This window comes from Sus scrofa, chromosome 14, assembly GCF_000003025.6.
Source record: "Sus scrofa isolate TJ Tabasco breed Duroc chromosome 14, Sscrofa11.1, whole genome shotgun sequence".
Taxonomy (NCBI): Eukaryota; Metazoa; Chordata; class Mammalia; order Artiodactyla; family Suidae; genus Sus; species Sus scrofa.
Window position 1 is genome coordinate 109,036,424 of NC_010456.5, and position 19,619 is coordinate 109,056,042.

A 19,619-nucleotide genomic window follows, 5' to 3' on the forward strand; every position below is an offset into this window, starting at 1 on the left:
TGGCCAGCTGCTACAGCTCCTATTTGACCCCTAGCCTGGGAACATCCATGTGCCGTGGGTGCAGCCCTGAAAAAAAAAAGAGAGAGAGAGGGACAGCTAGGATGGCTAGCGGTTAGAGCACAAACTGGTCAGAATGCCTGGTTTGAATCCTGGTTCTGCCACTTACTAGCTATGAGGTCCTGGATGAGTTACTTAATCTGCCCTCTTTTTAGATTCTCCGTCTGTCACATGGGATTAATAACAGCACCTCAAAGGGTTATCATCAGATAAATGATTGAAGTTGGAGTAGTGCTGGTGTGTTGAAGTACTCAATGTGGGTTAGCTCTTTTATTATAATTCTGTACACAGCTTCTCACATCTTTAAACGACAAGAAGGCTTTCTTGGTCGTAATGAAACAGTTACTTCTTTCTACCATCTAGTGAAAAGCTTCTGGTAAGGGCAGCTCTTGAGCTTACTGAGCCTGTTTTCCCTAGAAATGGGACAGACAGAGGTTTTAAAGAGCTGCAGTTATTTTAGTTGCCAGAATACCACTAATGTGGTCTTCCTACATTTCCCAAATAATGTAAGGGCCCAGCTAGGCTGGCAGAATTTTTAGAAACCTTAAAAGCTACATGATGTACTCTGGCATCACGGGGACTCAGCATAAAGGAATAAACTTCTCAAGTTTATGTAGGCTGTACCTCTGTCCCTGTTGTAGTGTCTTCTCTAATCCCTTCCCAACTCCAGTCCCTTGCCAACAGCATAGAAACTTCCTCTCGTTATATTTAGCTAGGGCCCTTATCTAGAGCGGCAAAAGGTGGGATGGGGGTTGTGTGTGGTTGAGAGAGTGCAATTTTAGCTTTCTTTCCATCTTGTGCTCCTTGTCTTTTTTTTTTTTTTTTTTTTTTTTTTTTTTTTTTTTTTTAGGGCTGTACCTGTGGTATATAGAGGTTCCCAGGCTAGGAGGTCGAATCAGAGCATAGCTGCTGTCCTGCACCACAGCCACAGCAACACCAAGCCCTGTCTGCAACCTATACCACATCTCACGGCAACCCCAGATCCTTGACCCACTGCGTGAGGCCAGGGATTGAACCCACATCTTCATGGATACTAGTCGGGTTTGTTACCACTGTGCCACAAGGGGAATTCCATCCATCTAATGTCCTTTGAGGGCCTGTGGCATCTTACAACCTAGAGTGCCTGTTACTAAAACCATAAGGTGCCGTGAGTGTCCAGCTCTTCCTCCTAGCGTGTAAGCAGAAGGAAGTCACAGCCTTCTACCTGCCTGAGCCATAATCGCAGAGTGGGCCGTACAGTGGCTTACAGCCAAAGGGGAAGAATGAGGAGCCCCCAGAAAGATGGAGTTGGGTGATGGAAGTGGTTGTTCAGCATAAAAGCTTCTAACTAGGAGTTATGTAAAGAATGCAAGGTCTGGAGTTCCCGTCGTGGCTCAGTGGTTAACGAATCCGACTAGGAACCATGAGGTTGCAGGTTCGATCCCTGGCCTTGCTCAGTGGGGTAAGGAACCAGCATTGCCGTGAGCTGTAGTGTAGATTGCAGACTTGGCTCAGATCCCACGTTGCTGTGGCTGTGGTGTTGGCTGGCAGCTACAGCTCCGATTTGACCCCTAGCCTGGACCCTCCATATGCCGCGGGAGCGGCCCAAAAAATAAAACAAAACAAAACAAAAAAAAAAGAATGCAAGGTCTGAGGGAAAGCTTCTTTAGGTAACATTTTCAAAGACAGTATTTATATTTTAGCATTATGTGCCTGCTATAAATGAAACATTTCTAATGTCAATAAAGTTGAAAGAGACCAATTATTAGACACACCAATTGTTGCATTTAATTAGCTTTATCTCATATCTCCATATATTATCTACCTGAATATTATCTATCTCACTATATAATTTCTCTGTTTAAAAAAAATTTGTTTTAATTTTTTCCCTTTTTAGGGCCACATCTGTGGCATATGGAGGTGCCCAGGCTAGGGGTTGAATCAGCTGTAGCCACTGGCCTTCAACACAGCCACAGCAATGCCAGATCTGAGCCATGTCTTCGACCTACACCACAGCTCATGGCAATGTTGGACCCTTAACCCACCGAGCGAGGCCAGGGATCAAACTCGCAACCTCACGGTTCCTAGTCAGATTTGTTTCCTCTGAGCCACTATGAGAATTCCAAATTTCTCTCTTTAGATATATCTGTATTCTCTCCGTAGATAGATAGATTTTGTTTGTTAGTTTTTGGCTAAGTATTTTGAAAGTAAGTTGTAGAGAGTTTGACATTTTACCATAAAGACTTAAGCATGCTCAAGAGATGACTTCTAACCCGAAGAACTAAAGGGGAGCACAGGGAGGCCCAGCCAGGGCAGGTGTAAAATCCTGTCTCGTGAGTTGGATGGTTTCCTGCACAGTCCACCCTAATTCCATTTGAACCTCCTTTTAGTTTTCTGCCCTGGTCTTGTACTCAAGGCTCTTAGAAGCAGTGTAGGGTACTGAGAAATACAATTAAGTAAAAAAGGAGTTAATTACCAGTAGGATCTTCTTCTGATTTCTGAAACCTCTGTTCCAGGTGAATCTCTGCCTCTTTAGGGGCAGCATTTGTAGGCCAAGGATATTTGTGGCTTGAGGGCTGTGTATTGTGTGATTTGGGGGTGCCAACTAGCTTCCTTTCCCGTGTGTCCCTGGCCTGGCTGTGAAAAATCTTCAACATCCAGTGGTTTAAAGAAGGCTGTCCCAGGACTACTTCAGCTTTTGTACTGTCCTCCCAGAGAAGATAAATGATGGTGATTCTGATTTTGACAAGAGGAAGAAAATGTGTTCCTCTGACACATATCTGAAATAATCTGTAAAATACAGACAGTAATTGGTAAGAGCTAAATGCACTGTGGTGTCCTGGAACAGGAGAAAAACAGTACTGGAAGCTAAGTCAGGAGTGTGGTTAATACCAACATTCCAATGTTGATTTCCTAGTTTGGGTAAATGTATCATGGTTATATAAAATGATAAAATTAGGAGACCTTGGGCAAATGGTATATAGGAACTGTACCATCTTTGTAACTTTTCCATTGTAAAATTATTCCAACGTACAAAGAATAATTTCCTGTTTTGGCCACCCCACAGCTTATGGAGTTCCTGGGCCAGCAATCAGATTCGAGCCACACTTGTGACCCATGCCACAGCTGTGGCAGTGCTGGATCCCTAACCCACTGTGCTGGGCCGGGGCTCGAACTTGCATTCCAGTGCTCCAGAGACACCACTAATCCTGCTGCACTGGGAAGTCCCAGAGTAAAAATTTTATTTAAAATGATGAAAAGACAGCATGAGAAGGAGAATTCAACTGAAATGGCTTTGTGTGTGTGTGTGTGTGCGCGCGCGCGCTTTTTAGGGCCGAACTTGCGTTATATATGAAAGTTCCCAAGCTAGGGGTCTAATCAGAGCTGTAGCCACTGGCCTATGCCACAGCCACAGCAACGCCAGATTTGAGCCACTTCTGCGACCTATACCACAGCTCACGGCAATGCCAGATCCTTAACCCAGTGAGTGAGGCCAGGGATCGAACCTGCATCCTCATGGATTCTAGTCAGATTCGTTTCCCCTGCACCACAACAGGAACCACGGAATACATTTTTTAACTGCTTGTTTCTAATCCCTTAAATTATTAACTGATCCCATACTCTTGGGCGTTTATGTCATTTTCACTGTTATAAAAAATACTGCACTGTATTGATTGAAACTAAGTGTTTTGTGCACCTCAGTGATTGTTTCCTTAGTCTTTAAAAACAGAGTTGCTGAGTCAGAGGCCTGTTCACTCTTAAGCCTTTATGGTTCACTTGCCTTTCTGAAAACTCCCATGATCCAGCTCCTCATCCACTCCCCAACTCTGAGTCATTGTCGTCTTCTGTATCTTTATTACCTAGAAGGGCAAAAAAGAGGAGGTATTTGTTTTCATTTGTATTTTTCAAACAAATGGAGAAGTTTCCATTTTCTCTATATTGTCCACTGACATTCTTATTTTTGGAAATAGCCTATTGGCACAACTTTCCATTAGTATATTGGGTTTTTTTTTGTTTTGTTTTTTTGTCTTTTTGTCTTTTCAAGGGCCACTCCCGTGGCATATGGAGGTTCCCAGGCTAGGGGTCTAACCAGAGCTGTAGCCACCGGCCTACGCCAGAGCCACAGCAACACCGAATCCTTGACTCACTGAGCAAGGGCAGGGATCGAACCTGCAACCTCACGCTTCCTAGGCGGATTCCTTAACTACTGAGTCATGATGGGAACTCCTTATTGTTTATTTTTGTATTGATTTATGTGAGCACTCTACCTGCACATCTCCTTCGGAGGCAGACCAGAATGTCTAGGCCTTGCCTCACTGATCTTATTTTTCCCACTGCAGATCCTAAATCTGAGCCAGGCTCTGAAAGACAACAAGAGTCCCCTGCACCTCGTCCAGATGCCACCTGTGATTGTCGAGACGGCCCGTTCCCACCAGCGGTCTGCTAGCGAGTCCTACACGCAGAGCTTTCAGAGTCGGAAGCCCTTCTTTTCGTGGTGGTAGCCTCAGAGGCAAATGAAGGCATATTGTCTGAGACTTGGGCCAGGAGGAAGCCTGGGGAGCGGGTTGCAGGAAAAGCCAGAGAAGCTTATGGAGAGCAGTGCCCTTCAGAGCCCTCCCTGTCTGCTTGCCACCCTCCTCAGAGCTTTCCCAAGCACAGGGAGAAGCACAATCAGTGGGACAGTGTGTGCTGTTGGGCCCTTCTGAGTGCTGGGACGGGCTGGCACTCAGGGCGTGTAGTCCACATGCCCAGAAGGAGCATCTCCCTTCCAGCATCCCTGGGGGGCAGGCTGGGAAACTCCCTCCCTCCCTGACACCCTGCTCTGTTGCTATTCCTCATTATATTCTGCATCAGAAGGAAAAAAAAAAAACAAAAAAAAACAAAAAACAAATATAAATACCAGTAGCAAAACCCAGGCAGTTTTTCAGACCCTCTCACGTCAGAAACCGCTGATCGAGACCTATATTTGCATGGACCCAGACATTCAGGTGCCTCGTGGTTCCTTACTCCCCAGGACCAAGGCAGCTGGGTGACTTGCTGGCAGCACTGGGACAGACAGAAGGCACACAGCCCTGTGGGTTTCTTTTCCTTTCTTTTTTTTTGGTCTTTTTAGGGCCTCACCTGAGGCATATGGACGTTTCCAGGCTAGAGGTCAAATTGGAGCTACAGCTGCCGGCCACAGCCACATCACATCCCAGCTGCATCTGCGACCTATACCACAGCTCACTGCAACGCCAGATCCTTAACCCACTAAGGCTAGGGGTCGAACCTGCAACCTCATGGTTCCTAGTCAGATTCATTTCTGCTGTGCCACGATGGGAACTCCCTGCCCTGTAGGTTCCTGCCGGGGCTTCTTCCCCTTCTCTCACCAGTGCGATATGCGGACTCCAACCACAGTTCTCCCCGCGGGGAGACTGGCTCTAGAGCTCCCAGCAGTGTTAAAGGGATTGTGTAGATGGCCTTTGCTCCCTGCCCTGCTAGGGACCCTACTTCTCTAGTCCAGGCCTGCAGCTTGCTTGTCACTCAGGCAAAAGCAGAGGGGAGGAAGCTGACCCCCTAGCCTGCAGAAGTGATCCATTCCACCTAAGGGTATGTTGGGAGCTGTAATGGTCTGTGGGTGAACTTATCCCAGCCTTGCTTCCTGAACCCTTGGTCCTAGCCAAAAGTGATAGACTCGCCCAGTCCACTGATTTCTTCCTGTTACTTTAGATATTTTTTTTCTCTGCTCTTGTGACTTAGAAGTTCCATTCTGGGGTCTGGAGTGGCTCTTGGTGAGAGTTCTGGGGTGGGGCTCAGCTCCTAAGAGGCAAGGATACTAGGTCCTTGGACTTCTTTTTATGCTACCACTGCTGCTTGGTGGAGGTAACAAGACTTGTACTCTGCCTCCTAATTGGAAGTGTCCCTTTGCTCCCTGACTTCTTATTCCAGGCCAGTTTTTCCATGGCTTCTTGAGCAAGGTGGGGTCCAAAGGAGGGAGGCCTTCACACTGGCCCCCAGGGCCAGCCCAGCCCAGTGTGCATCTTCTTGCTTCCCTGTCTCTTTCCCCTCAGCTGTCCCCCTTTGCCAGCTGTCCGAGTCCTTTCTACACCAAAGCAAAGAATGGCCTCAGCGGGGAGTAAAGAAGGTGCCCTGTGGTTAAGGGGCCCCCCGGTGCTACTGGACATTTCAAGCTGCCGGAGCCCTGGGGTTGGTCAGTCAGCCTTGGAAAGAAACTATCTTGACAGTTTGAAAAACAACCAAAGAAAGGGAGCGAGGACTACGGCTGCGTGCCCTCCACTTGCCAGCTCCCGCCGTGCAGGAAGCAGAGCAGAGATGTGCAGCCCTCGTGTCAGCTGGGCCAGGCTGGTTGCCTTCCACGCTGGCCCCAGGAGCCCGCTTATCCTGGGCTTCCACCCAGCTGATGAGAAGAGCCTCTGGAAGCCAGATGCGAATGCCCTGTAGATGGAGGCCCAGCCCTGACAATCCTTTTGAGCCGACCCGAACTCTGGCCTTGGGGACCATGCTTGCGAGAAGACAGGAACAGCAGGGCTCCCAGAGGCTGAAGGGAACCCGTGTGTTTAACTCTCCACCGACATCTGTGTGCAAACGTGTTGGTAAAGCGCCCCACCTGGCTGTCCCGAGAGAGCCTGAGCCGTGTTAAGAGCCCTGTTGCTTCCCCCTCCAGGCAGATCTGCACGTTGCCCTCATTCAGACCAGCTCTGAGACGAGAAGGAAACTGGGTCCAACATAAGAGGGAGCTGGTTCCAGTCCTGGCAGGTGAAAGAGTGTGGGGCATCCTTTCCTGGCCCATCTCCACTCTCCTTGAAGCCTGTACTCAGGTTGCCTTGAATGTGGACTTTGGGAGAGCCAGGGCTCAGAGGACCAGAGCAGGCTTCCAGGTGGCACTCGTGGAATGGCCTGGCCCTCTGCCTGCCATAAGCTCTGTCCCCAGTGTCAGGGAGTAGAGGCTGGGCTGTGAGAGTGCTGCTGCCTCTGTATTGTTCTTCTAATGCACTGTAGAAATTGTATGTAATGTATTTAAATCAATGCAGATGTATGAATAACAAGTCCAATTCTGACCTTTTTTGTCAAGTTTTCTTTGGTGGAGGGAAGATGAGGTCGAATGCAGTCTTAAGGACAAAGAACCCTGTGTTGCATGGAGTTGCTGAGCTATGGCCCCTGAGTCTCTTTACCTCTAGTAGAGGAAGGTACAGGTTCCCTAATCTCATGTGACACCAACACGAGCGGAATCTGCACTGCTGTGAAGCTATTTGTATTCATCATGTAGTCCTCTGACCGTGAATATTTGTTGCAGAAATAGTCGTGTTTTGTTTTGAGATGGTTCCCCAATAGAGATTATACAGTATTTGCACTGACTACTTTCTGAAAGCCGAAAAAGTCCAAAGTCCAAAATCCTCTAGCCCCACAGGTTTGTGATAAGGAATGTGGACTGGCATCTCTTCTTGGCCACGAGAGGGCAGCCCTGCCCTGTGTGCGCATCACTGCGCACTCTGGAGCGCTTTGAACCCTGGCTTCTTTCAGTGGTGGGTAATCAAGCAGATAGGTTGAGTGCGGAGGGGAGCTGAATACTAATAAGCACATAGTAGGCTTCTTTTGAGCCAAGACCAGAATAGTAGTCAAAACTCCTCACCCTCAGGGTTTTCAGGCTCTAGGAAACCTCACTAATGCAAGAGGCTTGAGAACGACTGGTACACCTGTTAAGCTACCCCAGGACGGTGGGTGCTCAGGGATGAAGCCAGCTGAGGAGCTGGCACTCACTACACTGACTACAGACTCATCCAGCCCTGAGACCCACTGCCCACTATGCAGGGCTGACTATAATAGCCTCCCTCTCCTAAAGCTGGCTAGGGGTCAAGAACCCTCTCTCCTCTCCTCAGACCAGGACTGCCTGCAGAAAGGCTTCCATGTCGCTTTCCAAGCTGACAGCCTCTGAGAAAAGAGGCTCCTTCCTGGGAACAGCCTGTCTCTGCAATGAGCCCAGTGCCTCACCCCCAGCTCCAAAATATCCATTTCAGGATTTTCTCCTGTGACAGACTCACATAGCTCTTGATGCAAATGGTTTTATTTTGCCACTTCAACCACATTTTAAGGGGTGTGGGACAGGCTGCTGGACCATGGGGTACTGTAGTAGCAGGAGGGTTAGTAGCAGGAGTGTTGAGATGCTGTCTGTCACTTGACTCCCAGGGGAATATCATGCAGCCCAGGTATAGTGTTAAACTGGGAAGGGCTGAGGCAGCAACTGTCACCGTTCTTCCTCAGTCTGGTGAGGAATGGGTCCCACCTAGCAGCTCAGTGGAAGCCTCCAGTCCTGTTCTGACTCAAGCAGACCAGTGGCCACAGGGTTGCATTTACTTGAGTGGGGCTGTCTGCCTCAACTCTCTTCCAAGAATTCTTCACCTCTTCAGGCCCTTTGGCAAAAGTCCCTGTGAATCCTGGGGAAGATAGAGCTGTCTCCAGCCCCTTCCCCGGCTCAGTGTCTGATCTGATGGAGGTAGCCTGTGGGACCCGGCTTCCCCCAGTTCCGGCGGATCCTGGCACTGGTCCTCCGAGAGTTCAGATACTGCTCGCTGGAAGCCGTCTCCGTGGCACTGCTCTGAGGGTTGGCCAGTGGAGCGTGGGGCTCTGGGATTCTGTAGGGAACAAGCATGTGTTAAGCCAACGTCAATAGGAAGGATAGAATCAGAACTGGAGAGATTCTGGTCATGGCGAACTATTAAAACACAGTTCAGGAGTTCCTGTGGTGGCTCAGTGGTTAACGAATCTGACTAGGAACGATGAGGTTGCAGGTTCGATCCCTGGCCTTGCTCAGTGGATTAAGGATCCAGCGCTGCCGTGAGCTGTGGTGTACGTTGCAGACGTGGTTCAGATCCCACGTGGCTATGGCTGTAGTGTAGGCCGGCAGCTACAGCTCCGATTAGATCCTTAGCCTGGGAACCTCCATATGCCATGAGAGTGGCCCAAGAAATGCAAAAAGACAAAAACAAAAAAACACAGCTCAGGGCCAAATGAGACCAGGGCTCTGGTCTTGTCTGTCTCTGCCTCCAAGAGCTGTATGACAAGGCAAAGCTTTCAGAGTTGGACTAGCTCAGGGGTGTGACCCTCACCATTTCTCCAACTTCTTCGTTACCTGTTCAACAAAAGTAAATAGGATTTTTTTCCCTTTCAAATAGTAGTCCTTCCCACCTGGTGGAGAACCCCAGTGGCACTGAAAGGACCCAGGCACCCCTTCCTACGGAGTTCACAGGGTCATAGGGTGACTCCAGTATTAAGAGCCATCTTTTAAGTGCCAACCATGCGGGAGGCGCTCTGTAGACCTTATAACAACCCCAGTGGGAGGGACTTCATGGTGAGGCCAGGTTAGTGGCTCCAGGCCACCCAGCCAGGAAGTGGAGCGGGCATCACTAGTGCTCTCCCCACCTCAGCCCTCCAGCCACAAGGGCCTACCTGAGCCGGCTGCAGTGGTGCAGCGAGTGGTCCAAGGGCTTCTGCCGAGGAGGCCTCTTCCTGCGCAGCCTCTTCAAGGCCTCCGCCACGCGCTGGTCCCCTGCGCACTCCCAGATGATCTGCGCCCGTTCCTCTGCCAGCTGATCCCCGCTGCGCTGAAACAGGCCCTGGATCTGCAGCAGTTCGGCATCCTGGAAGATGTTGGCTGAGGCCTGCTTGCGGCCCCGGGCCTCTGTCGGGGCCTGCCAGGGGGGCGGCTCACTCACCACAGAGGCGGGGGTGCCCATCCTGGGTGCTCTGAGGAAGGAGCGTGGAAGAATGTCAGCAGCTTGGCAGGCCCATCCCAAACCCAGGGGTCCTGGCTAATGCAAGGGCTTCCGGCGTTTCTATTCTCCAGGAGCCAAAGTGGAGTAAGTCTTGACTTAACAATCACTGTGAGGAGTTCCCGTCGTGGCGCAGTGGTTAATGAACCTGACCAGGAACGATGAGGTTGTGTGTTCGATCCCTGCCCTTGCTTAGTGGGTTAAGGATCTGGCGTTGCCGTGAGCTGTGGTGTAGGTTGCAGACGTGGCTTGGATCCCACATTGCCGTGGCTGTGGTGTAGGCCAGCAGCTACAGCTCCAATTGGACCCGTAGCCTGGGAACCTCCATATTCCACAGGTGCAGCCCTAAAAAGACAAAAAAAATTAAGAAATAAAATGCAGCTGATGACCACTTCTCAGGCTCGTTCTAAGGATTAAATGGGTCTAGTATGGTTTCAGGTACCCAATGAGAGCTAAATAAATGCCAACACCCCTCTTTGTGGTCTCCTTGACTTTACACTTGGGTCAGGGGACATGGGCACACAGGGGTGTGATATGGACGCTCCTTTTCCTCCAAGCAGGCTGGCCTGAGCCAGCTGCCTGTGCTCGCTCCACCCTTCACAGCCCTGGGCCTAACGGGGAAGGCCTGGTTGCTAAGTCAGACCTGTTCCACAACTAGCTACAGAGATAGGTCAACCAGTGACCAACCTAAAGAGATGGAAAAATCAAAGTTAAAATGTATTTAAATTGGAGTTCCCGGTGTGGCTCAGCCATAACGAACCTTTACCCATGAGGACATGGGTTTGATCCCTGGCCTTGCTCAGTGGGTTAAGGATCCCGCATTGTTGTGGCTGTAGCTGTAGCTCCAATTCAACCCCTAGCCTAAAAAGCAAAATAAAATACATAAAATAAATAAAACAAACCTCCAGGATACTTTCAGACAAATTAACTTCATAAAAATTGTGCTTTTTATCTGGAAAATGGGGATTTTATTTTTTATTTATTTTTTTTAGGGCCACAGGTGCAGCATAGGGAAGTTCTCAGGCTAGGGGCTGAATTGGAGCTGGAGCCGCCAGCTTACACCACAGCCACAGCAACGCTGGATCCTTAACCCACTGAACATGGCTAGGGATCAAACCTGCATTCTCATGGATACTAGCTGGGTTCATTTCTGCTGAACCACAATGGGAACTCCAAAAATGGGAATTTTAAAATATGGCTCTCCTCAGGCACAATTATGGGAATCCAGGGAATGCAGTTAAGAGCTAATATGTATGGTAAATTAAACCCCCAGAGGTGGATGATATGAATATACTGTGACCAGAAAACAACCTGCACCAAGTAACACTTTCAGGCTGACAAAGAGAAATAAAAACTATGAGGTGTCTACTCTGTATCAGCAATAGGCATGGTATCACTTCACCCTCAAAAGTTCTTAGGGGAGTTCCCGCTGTGGCACAGTGGGTTAAGAATCTGACTGCAGCAGCTCGGGTTGCCTTTATTCCTAGGCTGGTGCAGTGATTTAAAGGATCCAGCATTGCTGCAACTACAGCATAGTTTGCAGCTGCAGCTCGGATTCAATCCCTGGCCCAGGAACTTCCATATGCCTTGGGTACAGCCATTAAAAAAAAAAGGAGTTCCTTTTGTGGTTCAGCAGTTAATGAACCCAACTAAGATCTATGAGGATTTGGGTTCGCTCCCTGGCCTCACTCAGTAGGTTAAGGATCTGGCACTACTGTGAGCTGTGGTGTAGGTCACAGACATGACTCAGATCCGGCATTGCTGTGGCCGTGACGTAGGCTGGTGGCTACACCTCCAATTCGACCCCTAGCTGGGAACTTCCATATGCTGTGGGTGAGGCCCTAAAATAGCAAAACAAAACAAAACAAAAACAACAGCAACAACAACAAAAACAAAAAACAAAACAAAAAAAAATTAAAACAAGAAAAAACAGTTCTTAGGAATCAGGCACTTTTTTTTTTTTTTTTTTTTTTTTTGCTTTTTAGGGCCATATCAGCAGCATATAGAAGTTCCCAGGCTAGGGGTCAAATCAGAGCTACAGCTGCCAGCCTACACCACAGCCACAGCAATGCCAGATCCTCAACCTACTAAGCGATGCTAGGGATCAAACCCGCATCCTCATGGATAGTTGTTGGGTTCATTACCACTGAGCCATGAGGGGAACTCCAGAAATCAGGCACTATCATCCTTATCCCAGTTCACAGAGGCGCCAAGAGAAGCTGAGTACCCATGGTCCAGGCAAGGCCAGAGCCTGGTCTAAGTGGCCACAGCCTAAGATTTTAAACCACGCAGTTGCCCCCACAGCCAGGCAGCTCAAAGCACATTTCTTCCCATCATTTCTGTGAGGACTGTTTCATGATTCTCGACTAATTCATAAAGCAGGAAAGTCACCACTGGTTAGGGAAGAAGAACAAAAAAAGGAAAGAGAAAGAAAGAGGGAGGGAGGGAAGGAGGAAGGAAAGAAGGAAGAAAGAGGAAGAACAAAGTCCTACGCACAGGCAGGAGTGAGGTGGTGGAATTTATTTTAATCTTTCCCCTAGTGTCAGAGCTGTTTACTGGGTGACGGGCTGGCCCAGCCATGAAGCCTCGAACCTGTGGCACTCTGAAGAGGAAGATCCCCAGCTTCCGCAGAAGAAATCTGGAACTGCAACCCCGCCTAATGTACAGAACATGGCTTATGAGTCAGTTCTGAGCCCTAGTTCGGCCACTCACCAGCTGAGAGGCCCTGGGCACTTTACGTGGCCTCTGTGAGCCTGTTGCCCTCTTAACTTCTGAAAGAACAAGTTGATGCTTATGGCCTCCGAGGGCGTGTGCTCATGGTGGGAGTCAATGATTCCATGACGAAGCTAGGTCCATACAGAAGCAGAGATGGGTTTGCTTGCCTGCCAGGGCCTAGGTGCCACATGTGTGGACAGGTCTGGCTGATTTAGGGGCCAAGGAACTCCCCACCCAGCAGCTCCCCTTTTGTGCCCTCATCAGTCTTCCCTGGAGACCCTCACTGTTGTGCTGCTGTGGGCAGTTGGGTTAGGGTCTGGTAGAAGAGAGAAGCCACTGCTCTGCTGCATCCTAGGCTGGCTACGGTCAAGCCTGGGACAGACTCCAAGCAGATCTGGGTGGTAGGAGAAGGCGGACAGTCCTTCTCTTACACTCAGGCAATCTTACCCTCCCTTCAGAGAAGAGAGCAATGGGATCAAACAGCAGCGCTGCCTCAGGGAGGAAATGGCTCAGAGCCTGCCTTCCCAGGTGGTCCCAGCAGCCTCCTGCCTCCAACTGTAACAAGTTACAGTTACAGTGAGTTACAAATGCACCAACAAGGAACCATCGGGGAGAGTCTGAGCCTGCAGCCTCAGTCACATCCTCCATGAACCGGGGGGTGGGAGGGACCTGGCATCTCTGGATTTTGAAGCCCCTCACTCTTGGTTCTGCTTCCCACCCTGGAATTCAGACAGCAGAGCGAGGCTCGGAGGAAGAGTCAGTGGATTTGACATAGGATTAGAGAGTAAACTGGGAGAAAACTGAATCAGAACCCTTTTATTAACAGATTTCCTGTCTCATTCAGGGTGTTACCGCCCCACTAATTTCCTGGATGAGACCTGAATCTAGGGAAGTCAGTGTATTCTTGAACAATGGTACTTTTTTAAGTGGGAAAATGAAACCATGAAGCTATTAAAAGATTATAAATGGATCTTTCATTTCAGAGCTGACATAAAAGATAAGCATGGGTCTGTGAGCAAATGAGTAAAGACTAATTGCAAAATACTTCAATTTGACCTGAACTGGCTTGCAGATGAATTCCCAAAGGAAATATCAAATGTTGAGAATGAAGTTCAACTCGTTTTGAAACAGTAATAAATGAACTATAGAGCTTCTAACAAAGAAATACATTTAAAATGTGACTCATCCTGCACTAGATTTGCAGTATATAAATATGGTGCTCAGCTGAGCGTTCTTTTAAGTTATGCATCTCAGTTCAGATACCTGTTCTCATGGTGTCCCTGGGAGGTGCAGGGGACTACAACAGGCACAACACACTTGGGTGACCTGGGTGGCAAGTGGGCCCTTACTCAGCTCACCCCCTTCAGATAACGCTGGTGACAGAAATAATCTGTAACCGGAGGCCAAGGGCCTCTTAGAAAAAGAACTGGAGGCTCTGGCCCAAGGCCTAAACCAACACTTGTGGCCTTGGCCTGCTTCCCGGCACAAACATGCCCCTGGACAGCAGCCAAAATCAGTGGCTCCTTCAAGCAAGAGGCCCAGTCCAAATGGCCGTGTGGGGGCCCCCCACTGGGCCTAGTTCAGCAAGGTACACATATAGGACACACACTGGCCTCCAAATCTGTGTCCCAGGAGGTGACGAAAGGAAACAGGTCCTTCTCCCAGATCGATTCTCAGATATGACCTGGAAGTAAACTCCCTCTAGATCTAGGAATAATTCTTTTCAAGAGTTCAAGAACCTTGAATTCTGGCTGTGCCACTGATAACTGGGGTGAGTGTGGCAGGCCTCCACTTCCCCTGCCGCAGTTTGCTCCTCATCAAAATGGTGAGAATAAATAACCTTTAAGGGGCCAGGGAGATAAAGTATGCAAAAGTTTGCATCCCGGGAGTTCCGTGGTGGCTCAGTGGTTAACAAATCCGACTAGGAACCATGAGGTTGCAGGTTCGATCCCTGGCCTTGCTCGGTGGGTTGGGGATCCATGAGCTGTGGTGTAGGTTGCAGACTCGTCTTGGATCCTGTGTTGCTGTGGCTGTGGCATAGGCTGGCGACCCTACAGCTCCGATCAGACCCCTAGCCTGGGAACCTCCATATGCCATGGGAGCGGCCCAAGAAATGGCAAAAAGACAGGAAAAAAAAAATTTCCATCCCATACATCACATCATCATGAATGAATGATGTAAAGGAAAGGCTGTTTAACCACCAGGGGATTATAGAATCATTGCCATTTGCATCCTCACCATCCTCATAAAACTCCCTCAAAGAGCCTTTAGTCTTGAGAGAAGAGGGTAAAGGGAGATGGATTCATCCGTGGACTTTTAAATCACAGCTGCCATTGAGGCAGCTTGCTCTCTGTCAAGTGCAGAACAGCACTTCCTGAGGAGTAACATTTTTAATTCTCACAAAACTCCTACGAGGAGTCATTATTATTACACCCATTTTACAGATGAGAAAGCTGAGCTCAGAAAGGTTAAGTAACTTCCCAAAGTCACACAGGTGGTAGGTGAAGAGCCTGGGATGCGAACGTGAGTCTGAGCCCAAAGCCCACGCTCTCCACCACTGCTATTTTTGTTCCTGCCAGATGGTTGACGAGGTCTTCCGAGGGAGGAAGGACTCAGGAGGCTTTGAAACCTCTTAGAGCCTGCTATCTGATTCTGTGGGTTTGGAAGGCACAAGGATCCAAAGTCGGGTCTCCCAAGCTAGCCTCTGTGACCTCGGCCCTCCACGGCCCCACGGGGGGTTAGAACGATTACTCACCACGCTGAAGGGCAGCAACGACAGACCTCAAATCGCAAGTTAAAATGCGCCCACTCTAACCCCTTCCCCTTCGAAGGGGTGGGCGCAGCTCTGGGCTTCCTGCCGCGACGGTGCTCACAAGGACCAGGCGGCGTTCATGAACAGGATGAGAGCTTGGGAGGGGGTGTCCTGGCCGAGGTCACATGGCGACATTCCCTGCGCGGGTCGGCCCCCGGGGCTCAGACGTGGCAGCTTCGCACAACGACGGGCCCTAAGTGGACCTGGGGTTTCGGGTCCCTCCTGCACCCTTGCTCTGACGGCGCGCCCACCCACTTCCACCGCAGCGCGAGGCAGGCTGCCGACCTACGTACCTGGCCGCCCAAGGCGGGCCACCTCGGTCACAGCCGCGGCTCCCCGGAGAAAGCGCTCCCTAGTTCCAGAACAGCCAATCCTGAGCCGAGCCTTGGTGTGAGCTCCCGGCGAGCCTTCCAAAATCGAACGCGAAGACTCCGCGAGCCAATCAGTGGAGATAGAGGGATGAGAGGCGTGGCCCTACTCCTCCCCCTTCCCTCCGCTGGCCTCGAAACTCCAGTGCGAAGAAGCCCCCGGTCCAATCAGCGACGCAGCGGCAGCGAGGGGCGTGTCCTGGGGCTCTCTCTCCCCGCCCTCGGCTGCCCTCACGCCGCGCCCGGAGGTGCTCCCTTCATTGACGTCAGTCCTCGGGGAGAGCGTGGTTTTGCTGGCTGGGGAGTGGGGGCGGGGCCGCATTCCAGTCCCGGGGTGCGGCAAGGGCTGGCCCAGCTGGGTACACGTGACGGGTGCACCCCTCCCCTGGGAATGAAGCCAATAAGCGCGGCGCGGGATTCCTTGCGGCTTGTGGCCCTCCGCAAATAGACTTGCAGCTACTTAAACTCAACAGCAGACCACTTGGTATTCTGGCTTGAGTTTTGAGGGAGAGGAAGAGTCAGCGCGGTAGTCAGACCTTGGGCTTCAAAGCCAGAATGTCGTGAGTTTGAATCTTCAATCAGCTGTGCAACCTTGGGCCAGTAGCCTAAATGAGAGGCTATTAAAAAGGTTTTATTCATTCATTCGACAGTGGTCTATTAGGGACCCACCCTGTCGGAGTTTCTTGACTTGCAGTGAACTGGAGACACCTTTAATAAGCCTTGTCCTGGGGGAATTTACAGTTTAGTCAAGGAGGCTAACATTTATTATTATTTTATTTATTTATTTATTTTTGGTCTGTTTGTCTTTTTTAGAGCTGCACTCGCAACACATGGAGGTTCCCAGGCTAAGGGTCCAGTCGGAGCTGTGGCCACTGGCCTAGGCCACAGCCAAGGCAACACGGGATCCTAGCATTGTCTGCGACCTTACTCCACAGCGCACTGCAACGCCGATCCTTAACCCACTGAGCAGGGCCAGAGATCGAACCCAAGTCCTCATGGATGCTAGTTGGGTTTGCTAACCGCTGAGCCAAGATGGGAACTCCAGAGGCTGACATTTATAAACCTAAAATATTGAGTGTGACTATGATTGTGATACACATTATGGCTCTGAGAGGGTAAAATGAAGGAACCTAAGCTCCTTTGGGGAGGTCCTAGAAGGCAGAAGTAATACTTCAGCTGAGATATGGAGGAGCTGCAATTGGTCACAGGATGAGGAGTGGGTCTGGGAAAAGCCTATAAGGAAAAGAGTACACGCTAAGGCCAGGAGGTAGCCAGTCTCAGAAGGACTTGAAATGAGGCCTAGATAAGGCCAACAAGGGAGAGAGAGGTGGGAAGCCAGAAGCAGAAGCAGGCAGTGAAGTTTCCATTTGAATAGCATTATATGTGTTTATTTACTAGATCTTTTCTAGCACTTACTATGTACCAGTAATGCCAGTCAGCACTTTACAAATAGTAGCTCATTTCATCCTTTTGACAAATTTGTGTTTTTAGAAATTCACTTTGGCTGCAGCTTGAAATGTGGCTTGGGGGGGCAGGAGTGGTGGCAGAGTATCCAGTAGGCCCTTGATAAGTGTTTGTTTACTTGGTTTGAAGATGAGTAGTTGTGCACGGGTTCAAAAATAGTCACAAAGGGCACCTGGGAATAGGCAGCCAGACTTGTTGTCACTTCGAAGCTGACCTTAATAGTCATTTGAGTTCTATTCTGTAGAAGTTCTGAAAAAAAAAGTTCTTACTGTTTGATAAGAGCCAGCACACCAAGGAGTTCTCTGGTGGCCTAGTGGGTAAGGATGCAGTGTTGTCACTGCTGTGGCTTGGGTCACTGCTGTGGCATGGGTTCGATCCTTGGCCTGGGAATTTTTGCCTGTCGCAGGTGCAGCCAAGAACTAGCACACTGGGATTTGTAGGGCCCTTTCTGCAGGGTAGAGGTTAGGTTTGGGCGATGTTCCTCATCGCATGGCCTCCAGTTCCTCTCTCTGCCCTGCACAAAACATTATTAGCAAGAGCTTTGCTGTCATTTAAAAGGTTTTAACTTTGTTTTTCCTGAAGCCCTGTGGAAACATAGAAACGAACAAAGAAATTAGCAATATTTATCTCCAATAGAGTGGCTCAGTGGTTAACGAATCCAACTAGGAATCATGACGTTGCAGGTTCCATCCCTGGCCTTGCTCAGTGGGTTAAGGATCTGGTGTTGCCGTGAGCTGTGGTGTAGGCCGGTAGCTGTAGCTCCAATTAGACCCCTAGCCTGGGAATCTCCATATGCCGTGGGAGTGGCCCTAGAAAAGGCAAAAAGACCAAAAAAAAGAAAGAAAGTATCACTGCAAAGCCTTTCAGCCAACTGCGGGGCTGGGTACTGCACTGACTTTTAAATTAGGAGGCTGGGTTTCTGAACCAGGAGCTCCCTCAACCCCATTCTCAGCAATAGGAAGGCCAGACGCTTGCCATATCAGTTCTTGGAGTGCCTAGGAATTCTGATGCCCTGAGCTCAGCTGAGCATACCAGGGTAGGAATTGGGAACTTGTGGCTTCTGGGTCAGATGTGACTAAGGCTGGGTGGAGGATATCTGGTGTCTCTAAACATTTTTGCAGGCATGTGACACTTGTGCGCTGACCACATCATGGAACCGTTTCTATTGTTACAGCTTTATGAGTCAATATTTCTGATGGAAAGATGAGGCACTTCATAGTTGTGTGGGCCGTTCAGGAGTGCAGGAATCTGGGGTCCACAGATTGCATCTGGGATCCACTCCCCCACAGGGCCTTGTTTAGAGAAGGCCTGCTCTGGGGAATGGGGCCCTGTAGTGTAGGCCAAGACTCTGTTTAACCGGGGATCAGATTAAGGTGAGGCAAGTGGATGCTGTACTTAAAGGGGGGCCAAAAACCTCAGTAATCAAGATAAATATTTTAGGGAGTTCCCGTCGTGGCGCAGTGGTTAACGAATCCGACTAGGAACCATGAGGTTGTGGGTTCGGTCCCTGCCCTGGCTCAGTGGGTTAACGATCCGGCCTTGCTGTGAGCTGTGGTGTAGGTTGCAGACGTGGCTCGGATCCCGCGTTGCTGTGTCTCTGGCATAGGCCGATGGCTACAGCTCTGATTCGACCCCTAGCCTGGGAACCTCCATATGCCGTGGGAGCGGCCCAAAGAAATAGCAAAAAAAGACAAAAAAAAAAAAAAAAAAAAAAAAGATAAATATTTTAGATGTGCTTAGAATTCTTAGGTCTTGGAGGAGTTCCCATCGTGGCTCAGCGGTTAACGAATCCGACTAGGAACCATGAGGTTGCGGGTTTGGTCCCTGCCCTTGCTCAGTGGGTTAACGATCCGGTGTTGCCGTGAGCTGTGGTGTAGGTTGCAGACGCAGCTCGGATCCCACGTTGCTGTGGCTCTGGCGTAGGCCGGCGGCTACAGCTCTGATTAGACCTCTAGCCTGGGAACCTCCATATGCCATGGGAGCGGCCCAAGAAATGGCAAAAAGACAAAAAAAAAAAAAAAAAAAAACCTTAGGTCTTAGTAAGGCAACTTACTACAGCCCTCTTCTCTGAGCTTACAACCTGAACATGCTGAAAATAGCAAAGTCTCACAGGCAAATGGTGCATTGTAGAAACATTTTGTAAAAATACGCCATTCATGTAAATTAGAATTCAAGGTCGGTGCTGTTATGGGTTTGCTTGGGCTGTCACAACAAAACACCACAGATTGGGTGGCTTAACAACAGAAATTTATTTTCTCACAGCTCTGGAGGCTGGCAAGTCCAAGATGAAGGTGGCAGCCAATTTGGTTTCTGGTGAGGGCTGTCTTCCCGGCTTGCAAACAGGGCCTGCTCACTGTGTTCTCACGTGGCAGAGAGAGAGAGAGAAGAGAGCTCTCAGTGTGTCTCCTTCTAAGGACACTAATCTTATCAGATCAGGGCTCCACACTCATTTGACCT

At 49.6% G+C, this 19,619-nt stretch overlaps 2 protein-coding genes across 3 annotated transcripts in view; one reads left to right on the forward strand and one right to left on the reverse strand.

The window, feature by feature from the left end:
* Positions 1–7,094, forward strand: part of PI4K2A (phosphatidylinositol 4-kinase type 2 alpha) — a 35,375-nt gene extending 28,281 nt beyond the window's left edge. The window contains exon 9 of the mRNA XM_001929034.6: positions 4,377–7,094. Within this exon, the coding sequence (XP_001929069.1) occupies positions 4,377–4,538 (162 nt within the window). The 3' untranslated portion in view covers positions 4,539–7,094. The remainder of the gene's footprint in view (positions 1–4,376) is intronic.
* AVPI1 (arginine vasopressin induced 1) lies at positions 8,077–15,805 on the reverse strand. Of its 2 annotated transcripts, none has more exons than XM_001929060.5 (3): positions 15,624–15,805; positions 9,481–9,777; positions 8,077–8,666 (listed from the first exon to the last, which is right to left on the reverse strand). In XM_001929060.5, the coding sequence occupies exons 2-3, from the start codon at positions 9,765–9,767 to the stop codon at positions 8,507–8,509; spliced, it is 447 nt and encodes a 148-aa protein (XP_001929095.1). In that variant the 5' UTR covers positions 9,768–9,777; positions 15,624–15,805; the 3' UTR covers positions 8,077–8,506. The 2 variants fall into 2 exon arrangements, with proteins under 2 accessions (XP_001929095.1, XP_001929094.1); XM_001929059.4 differs by having other exon boundaries at positions 15,274–15,760.

Coding starts and splice junctions, on each gene's coding strand:
- AVPI1 (XM_001929060.5), bottom strand. CDS start 9,767: ATGGGCACCCCCGCCTCTGTGGTGAGTGAGCCGCCCCCCTGGCAGGCC. Junction 8,667..9,480: donor CACCACTGCAGCCGGCTCAG/GTAGGCCCTTGT, acceptor TGTTCCCTACAG/AATCCCAGAGCCCCACGCTC.